We start from the raw sequence: 24550 nt of genomic DNA on the forward strand, positions 1-24550 counted from the left end.
TTTTTCTCTTTTGCTGTATTAAATGTAAGTACGTCATTGGGTAAGAGTCTATAATGTTTGAGGCATAGACTTGGAATAAATTTAGTTGGGGAGGGGATGACTAAGCTGAGACTACTAGGCATAGGTAGAACATACCTTGGCATGATTGCCAACACCAATGCCAGCCACTGCAGTAGGCCATAAAGAAGCATTTTCTCCATCTCTCTTTTTTCCTTTCTTGTTCTTTTTTTATTGCTTTATCACATATATAATGTTTCACCTTATGGTGTCATTTTCTGCTAGCAGGCCAAAGAATTTAATAATTGTATTCTACCACTGAATCCCAGGACTGTGCCTGCTAGAAAGTGAGATGATTATTGTTATTCTTTTTTTATCGACCTCTATTACTTATATATAGTTTTTAGGTTTGTAATAAAAACCTACCATCTATTATAATCCAGCAGTCTGATGATCTGGCTCTCTCTCCCTCCCCCCAGGACAGACCTAAGTAGTATGTTTCAAACATGGCAGAAGCAGATTTCGATCTGGTACTGAATTAAGCTCTAGTGGATGTACCCCGTAGTAAACAAGATCCTGCATATGTGTCCATAAGGCACATACATAAGTAAATGGTTAAGATTGCCACAGTTGAGAACAACCCTGCCCTCGGGGAGCTTTAAGCAATCTCTACACACAAATGGCTTGATGGTAAGTGTGCTGTCTGGGCCTGGTAATTGATTGACATGTACATAAATTATGCAGCTGCCTGAGAATCGCATCTCTAATTTTCTGTCATATGTGACCACATTTGCATTAATCAATAGCTCATATGCGACTAAAGGGACAGTTTTATGCATCTATGTAATGCAAAAATATATAGCCTAATGAATTTATAAATGAGTCTGCTATATGTTCCAAGATTCTTCGAAGAACAAGATGCTAGAAAGGGAAATGTAACGCTCATCAATCGATTCCAGGCTGAATCTATCTCTGTAGATAGGCTTGTAGATGGCAGGCCTGAAATTCAATCCCATCTATGCCTGGAGATAAAAGGCGTGGGGGTTGGGTTGAAGTTTTTTTTTCTTTCTCTATTCCAAATAATACTGTAAAAATAATCCCAACAGTCCAAAATGGTCACCATCTCTGTTGACTTTGAAATAAGGATAGATTTCCATTCATTTTTTCCTTTCCGCGTTTTCATAGTTCTGTAGGTGTGGCAAAGTGCTTTACTCGTTTCTGGTTTTCTATGAATGTGAGTATCATACATTATGCATTCACATAATTCCTCTATGTACATGAGCAGTCATGGGCAAACAGTGTGATTCACAATTACGCTTCTTCCACTGATGTAGAATACCAGGTGAACCATTAAACCTCATTTTAAAAGGAATGTTTTTAAATGATTATATGCACATACATTCTCTGCCAGCAGAAGACCAAACTAGGAGGAAGAATATAATATTTGCTACGGTATTGTAATATAAACAGAGCTTTAAAAATAATGCTGGCATGAAAGCTATCCTTGATGAGATACCGGCATGTTTACGAAGTATTAGATTGTTGATAACCTTCCTTATCCCCTTTACAGGAATGCTTGATATAGAATAAAATCCTTTTTCTAATGTTGATGCTATTTTCCTAATATTATTTCTATGGTAATTTGTTTGTCATTTGTATTTTGTATAGGAAGGTTCTGGCTGCATCCCATGTGCTCATCCATGGTCAAAAGCCCAGGTATGGTTGCACAGTCAGCTGGGTTGGACTTCAATTACAGTCCGATAATTTGTTTTTGATTTTTCATGGAGCACAATTTTGTTTGTAGTCTCTACCAGACAAATATTTGGACACCCTGCAGTAATCTCTCCCTAACTTGGACATTTTGTGACTTATTTGACTATACATGAAATTCTAGAAACCTTTTAGTCAAGTTTTCTATATATGCAGGAAAGAATTTTAGAATTTTGAAGGCCAGAATATTGTTTAGGAGTCAGAGACCTACCTCACAAGTGTCCCTTTTTCGAGGCACAATCTTAACTTTTTTTATACCATGCCCTCTGTCGCTCTTTGTTCCTCATTTTGAACTGACCAATATCATTGTATTATAAGTTGACTCTGTTACTCCATAAAACAGCTATCTGGTTACTACTGGCTTATTAAACCCCCAATATGTCCATTATTTGTAGATCTGATGCAATGCAGAAAGGTAAAAAAATCAGTAACCAGATGTTTTGTGCAGGCATGCAAATGAAAAATGAATGTTGCATGTAGATATACTTTCACCCAGTGGACCTTCTGTGGTCTTCATTCACCATTCAAACACTTGGGAGGTATGAAAGATACAACCTGGTTTTAGATTGTCGCTTTACCATCCTGCCTCCCTTCTACCCACCTTAGCTGATTGCCAAGTGCCAGCGGAAGGAGTAGGCCTGCTAGAGGATTCCCTCACGGCAGCTCCAAGGTGATGTATTTATAGCACAGATGAAGTGCTCATTGATTTTGCAGGACGTCAGTTCTGGTATTTCTGTCTGACATCACCTCTTATTTTTCTAATGGCAGGGATGTTCCTTCACAAAGATCGGAAGCAGCACAGTTTGTTTTATATTATCAATGGCATCCATATCATTATCGGTCATAATCACCTAATGCCTATTTTAAGTTCAGTGAAACTCAAAAATGAAGGTCAAAATGCCATGCACTTTTACCATTTGGTACATTAATGAAGAGATTCAACAGAACCATGTTGTACGTTATATTTTGGTTTAGGGTCATTTGTTCTCATGACAGAAAGAGGGAAAAAGATGATTATTTTTGAACATAGCTTTTAAGTTCAGTGGCTCTGGGATGTAAGCTCTGGTTGGTGATGATTGTGAATGATTGTATTTGTAATGAATACTGCAGCCTGTAAAATTTTACACTGGAAATTCGAATAAGATTTTGGAACACCATGTTTCTGAGCTGTTTGTTAGACAGAAAATTGATGCTCATTGCGGAGGACATTTAGAAGTACAATTTTGAATAAGTGAACTTGAAAGTTTGGGAGGCCAACAATGAAGCCCCCTACTATATGACAAGCCTACACTGCTTTTGTCTTTTTTTTGGTTTGATATGGGCAATGTCACTTTATTTGTTACTGGTGTTGCCCATTGGTTTATATGATTGACTATACCATGACAGAATAGTCAGAGTGAGTCTCCTCACTCTGAAATGCCAGGCTTGACATGTCCCTTTCCACAAGGAGAAACGTGGCCCCTGCCTAGACAAAGCGAAGATTTGCTTACTTTTTCCAGGCAGCATTGCTTTTAAGACTCTATATTCCGGCAGGTTTTCAGCATGGAGAACCCATAACACTTGACAACTCTTTAGGCCTGTTTCACACTTCCGTCAAAATCCGCCAAATTTTGAAAATGGTGGATCATCCTTTTTTTTTTTTTTTTTTGCGGATCCGCCGTTTTTCTCATTGAATTACATTAGTGGCGGATTTTGACTGATGATCGTCCGTTGGGTCCGGTTTTTGACGAATTTGTGAGAATTTTCGCGGCTCCCGGGCGGACCAGACGGACACTGCAACTTTTTTTTGGTTGACTGTCCGCTATTTGTAACTGCGCATGCCCCGGAAGGTTTGCATGGGAGCAGTTTTAACCCTGAAGTGCCGTCCCGGGAGACGCGAAAAGACTCTCTCTCGCTCCTCACCTCACCTGAACTCGCTCGCTTCGACTCACGCCCTTGAGTTACCGCGATATCGCAATGATGGAAGATGCCGCGAGATGGCGATGGAAGATGCCGTGAGATGGCGATGGAAGATGCCGCGAGATGGCGGCGGCGATGGAAGATGCCGTGAGATGGGGGCGGCGATGGAAGATGCCGCGAGATGGGGGCGGCGATGGAAGATGCCGCGAGATGGGGGCGGCGATGGAAGATGCCGCGAGATGGGGGCGGCGATGGAAGATGCCGGGAGATGGGGGCGGCGATGGAAGATGCCGCGAGATGGCGGCGGCGATGGAAGATGCCGCGAGATGGTGGCGGCGATCGAGGAGGCCGCGAAATCGCGGCGCCGTTATCACAGCGATTAGCATCAACCTCAACTTCGAGCCCGCGGTCACTTTAAATCACGCCGCTTTCCATCTTCCACAGATCCGTACTGCAACGTGGTCCGCTATCATCCGTACTTCAATAAACGGAGACGGATCTGTTCTTTTGAACCTTTGGCGGATTTCAGCTGACCGCCGGCAACATAAGTGTGAAAAAGGCCTTATCAATATAATGCAATAAAATTGTCTAAACCAAAGCTGTTTCCTTAACTTCTTTAGACTTCAATAGAGAGAGGCCTACACAAGCATAACCACCTCTCCGTTGACTGTTATGGTGAGAACAGCCAAGCTTCACAGGGTTACCCCTTCTTTCTGATAGATTCAAGTCACAGCTTTTGAGATCTTTTTTTACTGAGCATTTTGAGGTGGCTACATTTTTTAAAAGATCAGGCGTGTTAGTGTGACCATATTTATTTATTACGCTCACTTATATTATAACGACATATTCCCCAACTCTTTACATACATTTTTTTTTTATCATAAAGGTTTTTATTGAGTTTTCAGAAAAAATACAAACTTCTCATACAAAAACATCAAGAACAGGAGCAATGAGTAGCAAGAGGTGGAATAACCTCGAGCCATTATTAGAATATCAATCTGGGACATTAAATACCCCTTCCAACAACAACTTGAACATAGAAGCGGGGAGAGGGGGGGGGGGGGGGAAGGGGAAGCAGCTCTACATGCATGGCATTCTTAGGCACAATCAATTTATTTATGGTGTAGGTGTCTGTATCTGGGGGAGGGCCGTTGCATAAACGGAAGTGGCCCACGGATGCCATTGTTTAAGTCTCACCATTCTCTTCTCTAGATTGGGGGTCAAGTTGGTTTCGTATAGCCAGTGTAGGTTGGTCCTCTCAATTAGTTCTGTTTTTGTAGGGGGGCTCACCGACCTCCACTTGTATGCCACACAGTACCTGCCGGCTATGAGAATGTGAGAAATGATATTTTTTAAAAGATCCGGGATCCCATCTAGGCCAATGTGTAGCACCGCTAAGGTTGGGTTTGGGGAAAGAAGGAGACTAGTAACCTCATGGATTAGATTGAACACCTCCTGCCAGAAGTTAGATAACTTAGGGCAAAACCACCACATATGACACAAGGTGCCCCTGTGGTTGCATCCCCTCCAGCACAAAGGTGACATATGTGGGGAAAAAGAAGCCAGTTTAGTAGGGGAGTTGTACCACCGCAGATGAACCTTTTTTAATTGCTCTATGTGATTGAGACATGAAGAGAATTTGTGGATCCATTTTGAGGCCGCGAACCATTCTTGCGACGGAAGCTGAGAGGCTAGATCTTTTTCCCATTTGAGCATATACGGCAATTGTTTGTCCGGTTACGGGGAGTTTAGCAGGTTATGGATGTATGAAAGGCCTTTGATTTTGCTATTTTGAAAGAATTTTTTAATTGCGGCGTGGTCGGCTGTTGTGGGAACCGGTAGGTGAGGAGCGGACTGAAGGAAGTGACGTGTTTGAAAAAACTGGAATAAACTGTGTCGGGGGAGGTTAAATTTAACACACATTTCTGAGTACGGGAGTAGGACGCCTTCTCTATAGAGATCTGCTAGGGTAATTGGACCTCCATGTGTCCAGGCGGCAAGATTCAAATTCGGAATGAAGGCTTCCAGCGATCTAAGGGGAAGGCTGGGACCTAGAGCCTGTGACACTGGCTTGCTCCATAAGGACCAAGCTTTCTTTAGAGCTGCTGTGGTGGGTAGAAGATCGCCGGGGGGCGAAGGGGTTAGGAGCAGGGAGTCTATGAATTGTTTAGGGGAGTGGGCCTGTGCCCAGGTGTACTCAATCTGTAACCATCTCAAGTCTGAATCATTCTTCCACCAATCTCGAGCCGGTTCCAGGATAGCAGCTCTGTGATATGTTAGAATATTAGGAATACCCATTCCTCCACCACTGAACGGGGCATGCATACATCTCAGGGCTATTCTAGGTTTTTTCCCAGCCCATATAAATTTACTCATTAGCGAATGAATTTTGGTGAGATACCGTTGCGGAATTGTTAGGGGCAGGCACCGAAGTAAGTAGATAATTTTTGGGAGACAGATCATTTTAAAAGTCTGCATTCTCGCCACCCAAGAGAGCGGGAGAAGAGAAAGGCGAGTAAGTTCTTTATGCAATGAGGTGTGCAGGGTCAGCAGATTTTTCCGGATCACGGAGTGTAGCGGGGCCAGTATAATACCCAGGTAGGGGATTCCCTCGTCTTCCCATTTGAAAGGATAAAGATGAGAAAGAGTGGCTCTGGTAGAGGCTGGCAAGAAGAGCGGAAAAATTAAGGACTTGGTAATATTAATCTTGTAATACGAGACTTGAGCGAAGGAGGACAGGATCTCCATTACGTGTTGTAGGGACACCTCTACATTAGTGCAAGATAAAATCACGTCATCTGCATATAGACTGACCACATGATTTATACTCCCCACTCGAATCCCCGAGATCCGAGGGCATTCACGGATAGTCTGCGCCAGAGGCTCTATAGCAAGGGCATAGATGATAGGGGAGAGCGGACACCCCTGGCGTGTCCCATTGGTTAATTCAAAACTCCAAGATATAAATCCGGATGCCAGAACTTTGGCGTTAGGGTTAGAGTACAGCGCCATTATGGCATTAAGTATGGGGCCTTTGAAACCAAACTTGGCCAGAACAGATTTCAGATATCCCCAGTGCACCCTGTCGAACGCCTTCTCTGCGTCCAGGGACAGGAATACACTGGGGATTTTCCTCCCCTCAGCCACCGCAATCAGATCCAGCATACGTCTCGTCCCATCTTTCGCCTGCCTCCCCGCCACAAACCCCACTTGATCCGGGGAAATCAGTGATGGAAGAACTTTATGTATTCTAGCTGAGATTATTTTGGCGTACAATTTTAAGTCGCAGTTTAGGAGGGATATTGGCCTGAAGTTTCCTGGTGAAATAGGGGGTTTTCCTGGTTTTGGCAGGGTAGTTATAATGGCCTCTAGATTATTTGGTGAAATATCTGCTGTGGCTCGCCAAGAGGAGAAAAGTCTCAGGAGGAAAGGAGACAGGGTTTCAGTGAATTGCCTATAATAGGAGTTAGTGAGGCCGTCTGGGCCTGGAGCTGAATTTCTTTTGGCTGTGGTCACCGCCTGGCGAACCTCTTCCAGAGAAAAAGGAGAATTTAGTTGCTCCAGCTGTACTGCAGATAACCGAGGAAGATTAATATTGTTTAAGAAGGAATTAATTGCCGTTTGGGTAGGCTTTGGGGCAGTGGGGTCATTTTTAAGGTTGTAGAGAGACTGGTAAAAGTCAGCGAATGCGTTGGCTATTTCCGTTGGGTTGCGTATTGTGGCATTAGAACCCGTCACGAGGTATTCAATTTTATTTTGCATTTCTCATTTTTTAACCCTCCTGGCTAGTAAGGCACCCGCCCCGTCACCCATCACATAGTACCGCTGTTTGAGGGATCTTAAGTTTTTCTCATAGTCTGCCATCAACACCTGGCGGAGCTGTGTTCTTAGTTTCCTGAGTTCGTCAGATGTCGACAAGTTTGGGGCAGATTTATTGTGGGCTTCCAAAAGTACTATGTGGGACAGTAGAGCTTTGTAAGTTGCCTGACGCCTCCTTTTCTCCCTAGTGGCAATTTTGATGAATGACCCCCTAATATAGGCCTTGTGTGCAGACCAAAGCGTTTCCTCTGTCACCTCCTTGTTATCATTAAAGTTAAAAAAACTCTGCGAGGTCGGCCTGCAACTCCTCAGAGATTTGTCTACAGGCTAGGAGGGAGTCATTCATGTGCCACCGGGCAAAAACAGGTGCGCGGTTTTGCTCCTGAACTGTCAGGTATATGGGGGGCGTGGTCCGACCAAGCTATAAGTCCAATTTTTGAATCTGAGCAATCCATAATAAGTGAGCTATCAACCAGAAAGTAGTCCAATCTGCTGTAAGAGGTGAACCGAGGCGAGAAGAATGTGTAGTCCCTCTCATTTGCATGTTGGTATCTCCATATATCATGGAGATGCCTTTCTGAAATTATTGTGCTCATCTCCTTCCTCTTTACAGCAGTATTGGAGCAATCCAGAGTGCTGGACATTACCATGTTAAAATCTCCGCAGATTATTTGCTTACCCTCTTTAACGGATGAAAGCTTGGAAAGAAACCTCCGCAAAAAGCTGATCTGACCAGAGTTGGGGGCGTAAACGGTTGCAATAGTATATTTAGATCCATTTATGGAGCAATTAATAATGGCGTATCTACCGTCAGGGTCTAAATGTTGTGAATGTAGTGTGAACGCAACAGTATTTTTTACACAAATGAATACTCCAGCCTTTTTTTTTTTCCACAAGCCAGCAGTATGAAAGGAAATTTAGCATTATTTAACCTGTGCGAGTCCCCTTGGAGGAGATGAGACTCCTGACCACATATTACATCACATTTGGATTTAACCACTTCCCGCCAAAACATGGATCTCTTGGCTGGCGAGTTCAGACCCCTAACATTTATAGACATACAGTTCAGTACCATTGTACATGAAAAAAAAAGTCTCTTGCCTAGAGCTGCAGGGGGAAAAGAAAGGTTAGGCAGGAAAGAGATAACACTAACAATATTGACATCACTAACATTACTGATGTAGGGAGCATCAGTCCACAAAGAAAAAAGCCCAAAAAAGGGGCCTGCGGTATGGTGGAAATTTACCGCCATGGGGGTTCAGGGTCCTGGTTGAACAGAACCAGCGGACCTTAAAAGTAGCAACTAAGTCTCAGCCGCGACTCAAACATATCACATAACTCACACGACGGACCAATCTTCATTCACTTTATCCTGTTGGGATGATCCTGTAGCTCTTGGAGATCTGGCCGGGAGATTTGCCAAGTTCCATGAGGATAGGAGCTTTGCCAACTGCTGTGGGGAATGGCAGGCGTGGGTATTTCCTGCTCGGAAAAGCAGGATCTTTACAGGGAAACCCCATCTATAGGATATAGCTTCATCCCTGAGAACTTTGGTATAAGGAGCAAATTCCCTCCTTTTTGCCAGGGTTCCTGCAGACAGATCTGGAAAAATGGACAGGTGCCGGAATTGCTCAGACTGAGGGGGTCTCTTTCTCAGAGCTTGCAGCAGGGCTTCTTTGGTCTTGTAAAAGTGCAGGCGAGCTAAAGTGTCCCGAGGGACATCAGCACTGAGGGATTTAGGCTTAGGGACTCTGTGTATTCTGTCCACCAGGAAATCAGTTGCAGTCAGGTCTGGGAGCAGCTCCTGCAGCAAGGAGCCCAGAAAACTCTGCAGCCCCTTGTCTGGTATGGCCTCTGGAATGCCTCTGATTCTTATATTATTTCGGCAGGACCTGTCCTCTAAATCCAAGACCTTGGTATGGAGCTTTTGCACTTGTTCCTCCAGTGCTGCATTGGCATCAATGAGGCTATTGTGTGACTTTGTCAGCTCCCCCATTTTTGATTCAATATGTGCTGTACGGCTGCCTATGGCAGTGATATCTCCCCTCAGCTCAGCCACCATATCTTTCCAATCCTGCTGCAGTGATGAGCGGAGGGCACTGAACAGTTTCTGCATTGTACCTTTGGTAAGCGGTATATCTGCAGCGTCTGTGTCCAAGTCTAGGCCTGCTGTGGATCCCCTCCTGGATGAGCGTGAGGAAGCTGTGGAGGAGGATGCTGCCGCCATTTTCCCTCGCCCCGTGCTGGAGAAGAAGTCTGTAACTTTCGCCGGGGACGGCTTCTTCTGGGATTTTCCCCTTGGCATGCTACGATCCTGGATACCTCTGCAGCACTCCCCCCCCGTGTGCAGAGAGATTGGTGCCGCTGGCGAGCCGCAATGAGCCGATTAGGAGTCGAAGTGGCTGGAGCTCAGCAGCTAAGTGACCGGTGCCATTAGCAAGCAGGCCACGCCCCCCTTTACATACATTTTCATCGCTGTTCTCATAGGGAATTTAGTTTGTAAGCCCCAATCAGTATGTCTTTGGAGTGTGGGAGGAAACCACAGTACCTGGAGGAAACCCATGCAAATATGGGGAGAACATGCAAACTCTTTGCAGATGATGTTCTTGTGCCTTAAAGTGCATTTACATTGCTCTACTATTGTGAATGAGCATTCCTAGGAATTTTTGCTTTCTGATATTGGGACACTCTAAACAGGATGTAAATCAACTGATGAATGAGCAAAATGTTTAAGTAAAATAATTTTTGCAAATAATCATTTTCTGCAGTAAATTGGTCTGTGTAAACAGGGCATGTGCTGTCAAAAATACTAATGGCTCATGTGCACCGAATGACCTTTCATCCATAAGAAAGGAATGCTAATTCAAAATGTAAATATTGAACTCCTATATTATCTTCCCTTTTGATATTTTTCTGGAGAAGAGTCTGGTGCCTATAATAGTTGGTGCAAATTGATTTGCACATTCTGATCCATCAGTCACATCATTAATTGTTGCCGCTGAACATGAGCCGTGGGAGTCACTTGTATCCTGACTGCATCCGCGGATCTTTTGATTAGTCATCCTGGCACAGTCATCATTGTGGCGTGACACACACGTGATGTCACGCCAGGCTGACTAATCAATAGAAAAGCTGTGGATGTTGTTCGTTAAGAGGTGGTTCTCATGGCTCTTGTCCAGTGGCCACAGAATACTGAATTGGACAATAGACTGGCCTCTGAATCAATTCACACTTTGTCTAGTCCCCATAAACACTATTTGCTAAGACAATCCTGCTGAAATTCTCATATTTAGCTGAATCCATTCTGATTTGCTTAAAGACTTTTTAGGAATATTTTCCCGTGTGTACCATTCTGACATCATTGTGATTTATTTTATATTTAATTTTTTTTTCCATTTTGTGACTAAGAAAGGAAGTTGATTTCTTAAAAAAAAAAAAAAAAATTGGAATTCAATTTAGCCTGACAAATTTGATTAATTGGACAACCTAATAATTGGCAATGCTGAATTTGATTAAGTTTCCATATACACGGCAAGTAATAAATTACATTTCACTTGTAAGTAAATTCTGTGCAAGATTCAAGTGTTTTGTAACTTTGCTAGTAGAAAACCTTTTTCCCTCTTTCATTTTCCCTGCTATACTCTCACCAGGTCAATATTTTTTGTACTGTTTGCTAACCGGGCTTGTCCATGTTTGCAATGTGAAACATACCGTATTAGCTTTTTGATCACGTTGCGTTTTGCTCACTTTACATGGTATGCATTTTAGTAGATTGTCACTGTTTTGGGAAAAACTAAGTATGAATTTTTGTCAATGGCTACAAATTCCAATTTTACATCAGTTAAGCCTTTTCTAGTTATGGTTTTAGTCATAATGTAATTTAGTAGTTTATGGGGCTGTGGGGTGATTACATCTCTTTAACTCCTAATCTCTCTAGTCAGTCTGGAGCCTTTTCAGTGTTTGTTTATGTACTGATTGTTGCTGATAAAGAACCTATCCCTTTATAAACTTATGACCTAGACTGTACTAGTATGTAAGAAATTTTATTTAGCCGTAAGGTATGTTCACTATTTAACACCAGTGCTGCAAAATGAGTAAATGGTAGATTTGTAACGTTTCTTCATATATAGAGTGAATATACTGTTTAAAGGTGAGCACATAATTTTAATATTGGGAGCTGAACAACAAATATGTATTTCTTTGTACTGTGTTAGCCAGTGGATAGAAAAATATTTGGAATTCAGAGTCTTCAGTGGTTAATACTTTTTTTAATGGCTAACTAAAAAGATGGTAACAAATTGCAAGCTTTTGAGACTACTCAAGTCTCTTCATAAGGCATAGACTAATACAACATCTGAAGAATCACATATTTATACATAGCACAGCACAGAAAGAAATAATGCAATAGATAAGACAGGTGACGTGAAGCTAAACTATCATTATGGGACAGGGATAAACAGTTGTGGCAGTAAATATTGGAATAGTTCATAGATAAGGAGTGTAAAAGTTTTATGGGGTCTGGTTCTGTGTTGTGATGCCCCCATAAAGTGTGAGGAGCAAATACCTTAATTGATGTAAAAAGACATAAATCCATGCAACACATTAATTCCTCCACCGAGTGTGTCAAAGGTTGTCATAAGTTTATACTTCCAGACTCTTCTGTGTCTCTGAGATTTGAAGTTACCTTTCTACACAAGTAATTTCATGTCCATGGTGTTGTGATCAGGCATACAAATCACATGAAATTACTTGTATTGAAAGGTAACTTCAAATCTCAGACAGATAGAAGAGTCTGGAAGTATAAACTTATGACAACCTTTGACACACTTGGTGCAGGAATGAATGTGTCACATGGATTTGTCTTTTTACATCAATTAAGGAATTTGCTCCTCAGACCTTGTGGGGACATCACAGCACAGAACCAGACCCCATAAAACTTTCACACTCCTTATCTATGAACTGGTCCAATATTTACGGCCACGACTGTTTATCACTCTCCCATGATGATAGTTCAGCTTTATGTCACTTGTCTTATCTATTGCATTATTTCTTTCTGTGCTGTGTTGTGTATAAATATGTGAATCTTCATATTTTGTATTAGTCTATATGCCTGATGAAGAGATTTGGGATCTGAACAAAAAATTGTTATATTCTTTGTTACAGACTAGTGATTTACCCAACATAAACTGAACGAGTCAACTTGGAAATGCTGTGTAATCTGTGGTCATTCTGTTATAGAGTAGCAGAAACTGATTGATATATGTTTATGGGGGAAAGTCATCAGTGTAACTTTTCATTCATTGAAGTTTTTTTATGGGCTCAGAGGACTAATGGGTGTCCTTAATTGGTGAGTGACTGCTTTCTTCGCTATGTTTGCAAGCACATTTATACTATCGGGTGCCGATTAGGACAGCTCGCTAGACTTTAGAGACCAAAAATAGCAGGGATTTTGATATATAAAATATGAAAATTGGCTTTCCTGCAGAATAAAAGTATTTTGCAAGTACACATTAGGAAAGATGGCTTCCCTATAAGTCAATCTCTGACCCTGAGTCATGCAATATGGCCACGGAAATGCAAAGCCAGAAACTCCTCTACAAACAGCCTGTTTCTGGCTGTTTGCCTCTCATCAGTGTAGAGCAGAATTTGGCAGTCTGAATGTGACAACGTTGAGACAGTGTGAGGGAAGTAGTAGTTATCACTAAAGTCACCATTCGAGTATGACGTTTTACATGCAATGCTTCATGGAAGAAAAGTGTGGAAATTAGTTTTTCATTCTGCCAGATATTTTGTAACACTTATCCAGCCAGACTTTCCTCTGCATTGTTACTGATTGGATTAATTATTTGTATATATTGATAGAGTGGTCGTTTCTGAACAAGGCAATACCAAATATGTGTATTTTTTTTTAAAAAAATGTTTTTTTAATTTTTTAGTTTGAATGGGAGAAAGTGAAAAAACGGCACCAACTGTTGACTGCAATCTGAATCAGTCCTTAATATGAAGCATACAACATAATGATGAGCTAGGTGGTGCATGAAAATATGTTGAAGACCAAGTGTGTTCAATATTGAAAAAAGAAACCGCACTCTCCATTGCTTCTTAAAAAAGGTTAATGTCCTTTATTAGATGAGGCGGGACAATCCTTTAACATGCAGGGGGAGCGAGGAAGTGAAGGAGGACAACAGCCGTTTTGCGCCTATCCCAGCACTTCTGTGGGTCCAAACGCCACATGGAATAAAGAACATTAACATTTTTTTTAAGAAGCAATGGTGATTGCTGTTTCTTTTTTTTCAATATTATTTTGAATGAGGCAAATGGGGGTGATTTGACATTTATATTTTTTTTATATTTAAAATTTTTTTTTTTTTTTTTTGCGTCAGTAGTTTCCTTGAGAGACTAGAAACTGCGATCACTTATGCTACACAGAGCAAGTGAGCAGAAATGTTCATTTGCTATGAGTGCCAACCGCTGGGCGGTGCTTATAGCAATCTGGCAATGACAACCACAGGAGTCTGCTGCATGTTGTCATGCCAACCCATCGGCGACCCGTGGTCATGTGACACAGACGCCAATGGTCGGGATTAGTGACGCTCTTCTGGTGCGATCGTAGTAAATGCTGCTGTCAGAGATTGACAGCAGCATTTAACAAGATAACAGCCTCTTGTGGATCGCGATTCCTCCCGCCCGTTAGGGGCCCATGTCAGCTGATGAAATCGGCTGACGTGACGGAAGCCGGAGCCCACAGCAAGCAGGGAGGCGACCTCAGACATATCTATTATTATTATTATTTATTATTATAGCGCCATTTATTCCATGGCGCTTTACATGTGAGGAGGGGTATACATAATACATACAAGTACAGTAATCTTAAACAATACAAGTCACGACTGGTACAGGATGAGAGAGGACCCTGCCCGCGAGGGCTCCCAATCTACAACGGGATTGGTGAGGATACAGTAGGCAAGGGTAGAGCTGGTCGTGCAGTGGTTTGGTGGATCGGTGGTTACTGCAAGTTGTAGGCTTGTCGGAGGAGGTAGGTCTTCAAGTTCTTTTTGAAGGTTTCCATGGTAGGCGAGAGTCTGATATGTTGTGGTAGAGAGTTCCAGAGTAGAGGGGATGAGTGGGAGAAATCTTGTATGCGATTGTGGGAAGAGGAGATAAGAGGGGAGTACAGAAGGAGATCTTGTGAGGATCGGAGGTTTCGTGCAGGTAAGTACCGGGAGACTAGGTCACAGATGTACGGAGGACTCAGGTTGTGGATGGCTTTGTATGTCATGGTTAGGGTTTTGAACTGGAGTCTTTGGGTAATGGGGAGCCAGTGCAGGGATTTTCAGAGGGGAGGGGCCGGGGATTAGCGGGGGGACAGGTGGATTAGTCGGGCAGCAGAGTTAAGAATAGATTGGAGGGGTGCGAGAGTGTTAGAGGGGAGGCCACAGAGCAGGAGGTTGCAGTAGTCAAGGTGGGAGATGATGAGGGCATGGACTAGGGTTTTTGCAGATTCTTGGTTGAGGAATGTACGGATCCGTGAAATATTTTTGAGTTGAAGTCGGCAGGAAGCGGAAAAGGCTTGGATATGTAGTTTGAAAGAGAGATCAGTGTCAAGGATAACCCCGAGGCAGCGAGCTTGTGGGACTGGAGAGAGTGGGCAGCCGTTTACGTTAATGGATAGGTCTGTTGGGGGGGGGGGGGTCATGTGAGATGGGCGAAAGATGATTAATTCTGTTTTGTCCATATTAAGTTTTAGAAATCTAGCGGAGAAGAAGGATGAAATAGCAGACAGACATTGAGGGATTCTGTTTAGTAGGGAGGTGATATCTGGTCCAGAGATGTAGATCTGTGTGTCATCAGCATAGAGATGATACTGAAAGCCATGAGATTCTATGAGCTGTCCGAGGCCGAAGGTGTAAACAGAGAAGAGCAGGGGCCCTAGGACTGAACCTTGCGGGACTCCGACGGATAGGGGGCGCGGTGAGGAGGTGGTGTGCGAATCGGAGACGCTGAATGTCCGGTCAGCTAGGTATGACGCAATCCAAGATAGGGCCAAGTCTGTGATACCAAGAGATGAGAGGGTCTGTAGTAATAGGGAGTGGTCCACTGTGTCAAAGGCAGAGGACAGGTCCAGGAGGAGGAGGACAGAGTAGTGTCGCTTGACCTTGGCGACTAGTAGGTCATTGGTGACCTTAGTTAGGGCAGTTTCAGTGGAGAGGTGTGGCCGGAAGCCGGATTGCAAGTGGTCAAGGAGGGAGCAAGAAGAGAGGTGGGAGGATAGTTCAAGATGGACATGTTCCAGTAGTTTTGAGGCATAGGGGAGAAGGGATATAGGGTGATAGCTAGATACAGAGGATGGGTCAAGAGAGGGCTTTTTTGAGGATAGGTGTGATTGAGGCATGTTTGAAGCTTTAGGGGAAAACACCAGTTGTTAGTGATAGGTTGAAGGGATGGGTTAGGGTTGGGATGAAGACTGTGGTGAGGTTTGGGATGAAGTGGGATGGGATTGGGTCAAGTGCACAGGTAGTGAGATGTGATCTTGAGAGTAGAGTGGAGAGTCGATCTTCTGTAATGGTGGAGAAGTTGGTTTTGGGGGAGGAGGGCAGGGCAGGTAGGAGGAAGGGCACTGGGGGTTGTTGACCAAAACTGTCTCTTATGTTATCAATCTTCTCCTTGAAAAATGAGGCAAAGTCTTCAGCTGAGATGAGTGGAGAGGGAGGAGGTGCTGGGGGTCGGAGGAGAGAATTGAAGGTGTTGAATAACTGTTTAGGGTTGTGAGACAGGGATGATATGAGAGATGAGAAGTAGGTTTGTTTTGCTGCAGCGAGTGTGGCCTTGAAAGTAGTGAGGGACTGTTTGAATGTGATGAAGTCCTCATTGGAGTGGGATTTTTTCCATCTCCGCTCAGCAGCCCTGGAAGCCCGCCTCAGTTCTTTGGTCAGACTGGTGTGCCAGGGCTGTCTGTTGATTTTGCGAGTTTTGGTATGTTTGAGAGGGGCAACTGATTCCAAAGCTACAGCTATTGTGTGTTATATAGTGCGGCAGCGGCATCTGCATTGTGTAGGGAACTTATGTCTGTAAGAGGGAGGAGGGATTCAGACAGTGAGTGTAGATCGAGGTGTTTTAAGATTTCTGCGAGGGTGTGCGAGTTTTTGAGGTGGGGATTGTGGACCTGCGGAGCAGAGGGAAGAGAATGTAAGTAGGTTGTGGTCGTAGAGAGGAAGAGGTGAGTTAGAGAGGCTAGATAGGGAGCAAAGGCGAGTGAAGATGAGGTCTAGTGTGTGGCCATCTTTGTGAGTGGCTGCAGAAGACCTTTGAGTGAGGCCGAAGGAGGAAGTGAGAGATAGAAGTTTAGTGGCAGCTGAGAGGGAAGTGTCAATGGGGATGTTGAAGTACGTCTAAAATTCGAAAGGGGTTAACGTCCAAGCGTGGGTGTTACACATCCCCCCCCCCCCCTTATGAAAAGTGTCTATTTCTTCTTCCTTTATGATGTTGACCAATAATAAGTGGGTAACAACATTCAAAGGCAGTAAGAACACCCCCCACCAATGCTTACAGCGGGTTTCTCAACATGTGAGATTTATGACAGATTTTCTGGTCGAACCTCCCGCATTATTCAGTTTCCTTCTATCAGCTCTCCTCTCATTTTTCAGCTGTGCTGTACTGCGCCTCCCCCACACCTTCTGAGATGAGAGCTCAAAGTGTCAGTATCACACTTCTATCTGTTGTGCTCACAACATCTCACACAGAAGTAGTCTATAGAATAGGCAGGCAGCATCTGTGTGAAATGTAATGACAGCCTGATCTCACTATAGAGCGATTACAAGTTGCTTAAGTGCAACCAACATAAGTGTGACACTGATGCACTGGTAATAAGAGTTTGACACAGCTAAACGGCTGCATTGCCCCGTCTCCGCACTGACTCCTGCAGGAGACAAGGAGATCAGGCTGTCTGCCATTATAGGTATCACACACTGAAAAATCTGTAAACTACGGTGAGGGAGTGCTCCCCTTTCATTTGAGTGTTGCTGCCTATTTATGATTGGGCATCATCGTACAGGGAGAAGAAGTACACACCCCTAGTAAATACTGTCTGAAAGCTGTTTTAGAATGGGAAAAAAAAACATTCACTCATTAGCCAAATACTTTGCTAATCTCTCCACAATGGAGAGATGAAATTTTATTAAAAAAATGGTTTTATTCTGCTTTTGTAGCCACTAATAATTTGGTGAAAAGTCCTTGGTGATACTTACAAGATAGTTTCTATCATTTCTGAAAGAGAGCTAATTCGAGTACTTCCTATTGAGCATCACATGTAAAACTCAATACTCAGGTGGTCTCTTTAAAGAACCACTCCCATTTAAGTTTTTGATTCATTTAATGTGTGTATATATCCATGTGTGGGTGTATTAATATACTCACCTACTGCTGCTCTGTCTGGGATCCAGTGATGTTCTTCTCCTCTTCTCAGTGACGTCACCACTCTGCTGATTGTCTGTAACACACTAAGCTGTGCTTGATCCGTAATTGGTTTTTACAGTAAGTCTAAAGGGCCCGTTACACATAGCGATATCGCTAGCAATATCGCTGTAACGTCACTGGTTTTGTGACGCAGCAGCGATATTGCTAGCGATATCGCTATGTGTGATACTTACCTCCGACCGGCTCCCCCGCTGGCTATCTCTGATCGCGCGAGAACGTCCTGGACCATTTCTCGTCGAGCGCTTCCAGCTGGGCTTCCTGTGGCGCCGACGCGTGGACGCGGGCGGGAGGACATCAGGATCGCCGCGACTGACAGGTAAGTAACGACCCCCGACCGCTGCTATGTCGCTGGTGAGATCTGCCTGTGTGGCAGCTCACTAGCGACCACTTAGCGATACACCAGCAATCCATATATTTGTCGGGATCGCTGGTGCATCGCTTAGTGTAACGGTACCCTAAGGCCGGGTGCACACGGTTAGTAATTAGCAGCGTCCAAAACACTGCTGGCTTTTGAACGCAGATGATTCCGCATGTGTTCCCTGAACCGTGCAGAATCAGTGTCCAATACATTGTACGGGTGATATTTATCTTGTGAAGGTTCGCGTCTCCGCAAGATAAATTGACATGCTGCGGTCTGGAGAGACGAACTGCACTTCGGTCTCCGCGGGTGAGCCTCGGGCGTCTCTGGACGCATAGTGCACATAGGATTTCTTGAAATCCACTATGCTGTGACATCTGAAAGCTGCGGGTTGGACACTGCAGATGTAAGCAACGTCCAACCCGCAGCGTTTACTGACACTGGGAATGTACACTTAAGAGCGTCTGAACGACGTGCCATAGGCATTCATTGTAAGAGAGACTTGTGGTTCAATCATAGTGAGCAGGGTGGTCGCAATTGTGACGTCACTGAAAAGAAGAGACGAACAGCTCTGGACACCAGAGAGCGCAGCAGTAGGTGAGTATATTAATCCACTCACACTACAGTGCATGCACATTGTATATGCACATTTAATGAATAAAAACCTTAATAGGAATGCTTCTTTAGGAGAATCGGTACGTCCACCACAATGCATAAAATATAATGTAAGCTAATTCTTTTTCCACAAATATATCAATCTGTTCAACTCTTCCTGGTCTAGAACATGATGCCGATAGATTGCACAGCATTTCCAAGCTTATTGGTTGCCTTCAACCTAGTCTTTTTGTCTTTAATACGTAGTAATTGGAGCAGTCCGCATCTAGAACATTTTAACCTCTATTGCATTCCTACTAACTTCAATAAAAGAAAATTGGCAAATTTGCTGTAACATGTTATTGTGCCACTGGCTTTGAACAAGCTTAGACTGCAAAGTAATGTAATGCTTTTAAACGTGTGAAAGCCATTTTGAAGGTTTTACCACTATCAATTATTCAGCCTTTACAGTATAAATTGTAAAAACTCTGCATTGTAGGTTTTTTATAAGTTGTGAAAGAGTGTGAATAGCTCTTTTATTTTGTAGCATACAATGTCTCATAACATTCCTGTAACAAAGCAGAAAGATCATTGGGTGATGTTGTTTTGGGGGTGTAGAAAGACACTACTATGCTTCAGAGATTACTAAAATCCTAACTGAACATAGAGTACAGTTAGATATAATTCAACTCTTTGCTTGTAAAGACAATCTAACTTGTCCATGAATGCTGGGTTTTACGAAATAGAAAATGCGAATATTAAAAAAAATGATCTCCAGTCAAAGCAAAAAAAATTGATACTGTCTGCTTTAGAATACATTTGAATAAAAAAATATTAGAGCGCTTGTGGAATAATCCGAATTTAATCCCTGGATGATCCCATTCTTACGCACAATTAGGGCTCATGGAGCTAATAGGAGGGGGGTCCTTCACTCCAAGGCCAGAGTGAAGCGCCGCAGTAAAGAGTTTCAGTACGCTTGTTTGCACATAGAGAACTCTACAAAAGGCAGAGACTTCTTTTTTTTTTTAAACCACCATTAATTCCGTTGTACATGTGAAAAGGGTTACATACTGTACATATGACTTACATAAAATAGAGTAAACAAACTGACAGGAGAGGATCCTGCCCCCTTGGGTTATAAATCTACAGGGTACCGGGGAAAGAAGGCAGTAGGTTGGGGTGTGGAGGGGTAGGGAGAGGAAGGATGTATAGCAGGCTATATGCTTTCCTGAAGAGATGGGCATTCAGGATGCATCTGAAGGTTCCAAATGTTAGAGATAGTGGGACATTTTGAGTCACGGAGTTTGAGGATGGGGGATGCTCAGTAAAAATCTCTTAACAGTTTGGTGAAGAGCATATGAGAGCAAAAAAGAACAGATGTTTTGTGAGGACTAGAGTTGAACGAATATCTCTTTCCCGCTTTTTCGGCAAGCTATAGCGCTTGCCGAATAATCTGCAGCTGGACCCTGGCTTCCTGGATCGTGCCGGCTGAACAGCTGATCTCTGCTGCAGCCGCATGTTTTGCGGCTGTGTCACTGTCAAAGGACATGCATGGAGAGCCCAACACACAGGCTCTCCATGCATGTGCTGTGAGAGTGAGACAGCCGTGACACATGCAGCTGCGGCGGCGATCAGCTGTTCAGCTGGTGCGATCCAGGAATTCGGGTTCCCGATGTAGCTTATCTGGCAAGCGCTTTATATAGCTTGCCGAATAAGCGGGGAACCAAAGATATTCGCTCAACTCTAGTGAGGACCAGAGATTACATTTAGGAAACTATCAAGAGATTATTTTGGAGATGTATGGAGGAGACAGATTATGGTCAGCCTAATTTTTCTTAGTTGTTTTAAACTGGACTCTTTGGGGAATTGGATGCCAGTGAAGGGATTAAAAGGGGAGAAGCATAGGAGTAGCAAATTGAGAGGTGAATTAGTCTGCTGAGTTAAGGATGGACTAGAGAGGTGCAAGTGTGTTAGTTGTGAGGCCAGAGAAGAGGATATTACAGTAGTTGAGGCAGAAGATGATGAGGGCATGCACTAACATTTTAGTGGCTTTGGGGTGTAGGAATGACAAATTCTTGAATTGTTTTTGAGGTGGATGCGGCAGGAAGTGGTAACTTCCAGGCATTGGGCTTGAAATACAAGGTAAAGTGTGATGGCATTTATTGAGATAGATCAGGTAGGGTGAGATAGAGGGAAGATTAAGTTAAGTTTTGTCTGTATTGAGCTTTAGAAAGCACAATGAGGAGGAGGCTATGAGTGATGGTGTGAGATTCAGGACAGGAGACAAGTGACCTCTGGGCCAAAGAGGTAAATTTGATTGTCTTCAGCAGATGGTGATACTGGAAGCCAGAATCAAATATGAGGTGACTAAACTGGTAAAATCAATCTTGCATTATTTTCTCGCACACAACCAGAGCTAGGAATGAGAAATCCTGTTCCTTATTTGGCCATTGTTCCACCAGTAGTAGCCACATGTATCTGAGCAGAAAGATTGCAGTGGGCGTGCATATCTAGTGAGCTCAATAAGTGACCACATCTTCTGCCATCCAGAAAGAAATTTTACAAATATGACAGATGGTTAGCAAGTGTAAATCCAGCATTAATCTATCAGGGCTGTTGAGTTGATAAGCCAATCCGCCAACTCCTCAATTTCCCTGACTCCCGACCCACAGCACTGTCTCACTACTGAGCATGTGCATAAAGTGCAGCACAGATTCATCTCAGCTACGACTCCACAGCACTGCCTCACTACTGAGCATGTACATAAAGTGCAGCACAGATTCATCTCGGCTATGACCCCACAGCACTGGTCACTACTGAGCATATACATAAAGTGCAGCACAGATTCATCTCAGCTATGACTCCACAGCACTGCCTCACTACTGAGCATGTACATAAAGTGCAGCACAGATTCATCTGAACTAAAAGCTGAGATCCTTAGATCAGAAACTGAATTAACATTTATAGGACATTTCAGAACTTTCCCAAATTTTTATGAAAACATTTATAGCACATCCTGCATTGTACTACTGTACCCAATTTATTATCTATTTTAGGAGTTGGAGTTGGACCATTTTATACCAACTATGACTCCACCAAAATAGACTCTACAGGCCTGCTGACTATTGTGCTTGAACTTTCCTAGGAATGCTCATTCCGCGATAATCGGACAGTGTAACCAGGCCGCTAATTACCCAACAAATGAGCGTTTTGCTTGTTCATTAGGTGAAATCATTTTAAGCTGACTTAAAAATTCTTGTTCTCTGCAGCATCGTCCTGTATAAACAACACTTGAAGAAGAATGGCAACCGATGCGCACAGAACGATCTCTTACTGATCGCTCGATGTGCATAGGAAATGTGGTCTTCCTGTCTAAACAGTCTATTAAACTACCTTCGATCCACAAACAAGTAGCTGGTTGGCAGTTCTTGACTGCCTTAATTTGAGTGGTGTAAACGCCCAACCCTAGGTTTTGCAAATCTTTCAATTACGATAAAGTACATTGCAAAACGATTTCCGTAATTTGAATTTGTAGATCTATTATTGAAAAAGTCTAAATTTTGTGTAGAGAATCCTTGTGTCTACATTAGTTATTATTGTTCAAGAAAACATTTATGATAGGCAGCTGTCCTCATCCATTATATACATTTGTGTTAATGAAGTAGATTTTAGAAATATGGCAGGCATGTCAATGGTAAACGCCTCGGTAAGAAGCATTAGCAGATCAGAGCAACATATGACTTTTTCACAGTCCTTCCAGCTATAGGGATGGGCATGGACCAGCTGGATTACTTTTTATCTGTTTTGCGTTGCCATTTCATACAGTATTTTAAAAACTGCACTAAACGTATTATGATACCAGCATATTATCGAAGTTTGTGCTATAAATTCCTTGGCACGGGAGAATTTTTATGAACATGATTCATGATGTTCTGTTTTTCTCTTTCAGTAAGTCAACATTTATCTGTTCTGCTTCCAGATACACATTTGAGCATTCACCTTAATGGACACATTTCTTACTAAACAAAGTTCTCATTATACATGTAAAGAAGAACTGAGAAACCACATCATCTTCTGTGACCGAAAATTACATTTGCAAATTTACTGTTGGCTGTGCAAGTTTGTGTTACGTGGACATGGATGGGTCATCATTAGTATAATTGAGACAAATGTGATACAGAGAACTTACTGTGGGCTCCTTTGTGACAGTGCTGTAAAAAAAATAATTTTTCAGGTAAAACATTTTACAGGAACATACGAGTAATACTGAACAATTTACAATTAATAGTGTTGCTAAATAAATACACCAATGGTAAAAAGAGAAACCAGAGAAAAAAGGCGCTCATATGAAATGCAAGATCAACAATCAGCAAAAGAAGCCAAAATGCTTAGCTCCCCTTTTATAGGGTGTGCGCTTGTGGTTCAACTCCAATAAAAACATAACTGGATAAAACTGCAGCCAGTGTCCTTCCTAATTGTCACGCGCAGTGTGGAAAGGCTAAGTGCAACACAATGGGAAGAGGGAAAGGGGGAGTAGAGACTAGAGTTGAGCGAAACGGGTCGAAAAAATTCAAAAGTCGCCGACTTTTGGCAAAGTCGGGTTTCATGAAACGAAACCCGACCCTAGGATGAGGTCGGCGACTTACGCGCCAAAGTCGCGTTTCAAAAGTTTGTTTTGCGCTCTTTTTCAGCCAATCAAGATCCACGGACACTGTGGGCAACGTGATGACCTAGGCACGGGTCACCACCATCTTTCAGAAGGGCATGCAAGTGATTGGCTTGCTTTGGTGGGCGTCACAGGGGGTATAAAAGGGCGTGCACGCCGACCGCCATCTTACTTCTGCCGATCTTAGTATAGGGAGAGGTTGCTGCTGATTCTGTAGGGAGAGCGTTGGGCAGGGAAGAAGACAAAAAAACTGCTTCTGCTGCTAGCGATTTGGCCTGCACAACACACAAGTCACTGTGTGTGCAGTGCAAGGGGAGGCTATATTGTGGTGTATCAGTGGTGTTGGTTGTTGGGCTGCCTTTTAAGGCTTCCTGACACGCTGGCATTGCTGTTTACCCACTGCTCCGCAAACTGTTTTTTTAAAAGCAATCCAATCTCCCTTATCCTCTAGTCACTTTTGTCACAGCTGTGCCATCGAGCCTGTCACATAGCGCTCAGATATCAGTGGGCCTCACACAATCCACAAGTGTCCAGTGTCCAAAAGTGTGCGCAGAGATTCAAAATCTCCATTATCCTCTCGTCACTTTGGTCACAGGCAGCTGTGCCATCGAGCGTGTCACATAGCGCTCAGATATCAGTGGGCCTCACACAATCCACAAGTGTCCAGTGTCCAAAAGTGTGCGCAGAGATTCAAAATCTCCATTATCCTCTCGTCACTTTGGTCACAGGCAGCTGTGCCATCGAGCCTGTCACATAGCGCTCAGATATCAGTGGGCCTCACACAATCCACAAGTGTCCAGTGTCCAAAAGTGTGCGCAGAGATTCAAAATCTCCATTATCCTCTCGTCACTTTGGTCACAGGCAGCTATGCCATCGAGCCTGTCACATAGCGCTCAGATATCAGTGGGCCTCACACAATCCACAAGTGTCCAGTGTCCAAAAGTGTGCGCAGAGATTCAAAATCTCCATTATCC

General features: G+C 43.3%; 1 protein-coding gene across 6 annotated transcripts in view; it reads left to right on the forward strand.

Moving 5' to 3' along the window:
• The window catches only part of LOC141096188 (beta-crystallin B3-like), a 368074-nt gene that overhangs the window by 170508 nt on the left and 173016 nt on the right, over positions 1-24550 (forward strand). For 4 of the 6 annotated variants that reach the window (XM_073582654.1, XM_073582655.1, XM_073582651.1 and 1 more), the window contains one exon: positions 1666-1713. The exons of 1 other annotated variant lie outside the window; for it this stretch is intronic. In XM_073582654.1, coding sequence (XP_073438755.1) covers positions 1666-1713 — 48 coding nt within the window. Of the gene's footprint in view, positions 1-1665; positions 1714-22859; positions 23364-24550 lie in introns of those variants that run through there. One more of the 6 variants, XM_073582656.1, reaches the window with a different exon arrangement.

Source organism: Dendrobates tinctorius, unplaced genomic scaffold (genome assembly GCF_039654945.1).
Source record: "Dendrobates tinctorius isolate UK_male_01 unplaced genomic scaffold, ASM3965494v1 ptg000073l, whole genome shotgun sequence".
Classification (NCBI taxonomy): Eukaryota; Metazoa; Chordata; class Amphibia; order Anura; family Dendrobatidae; genus Dendrobates; species Dendrobates tinctorius.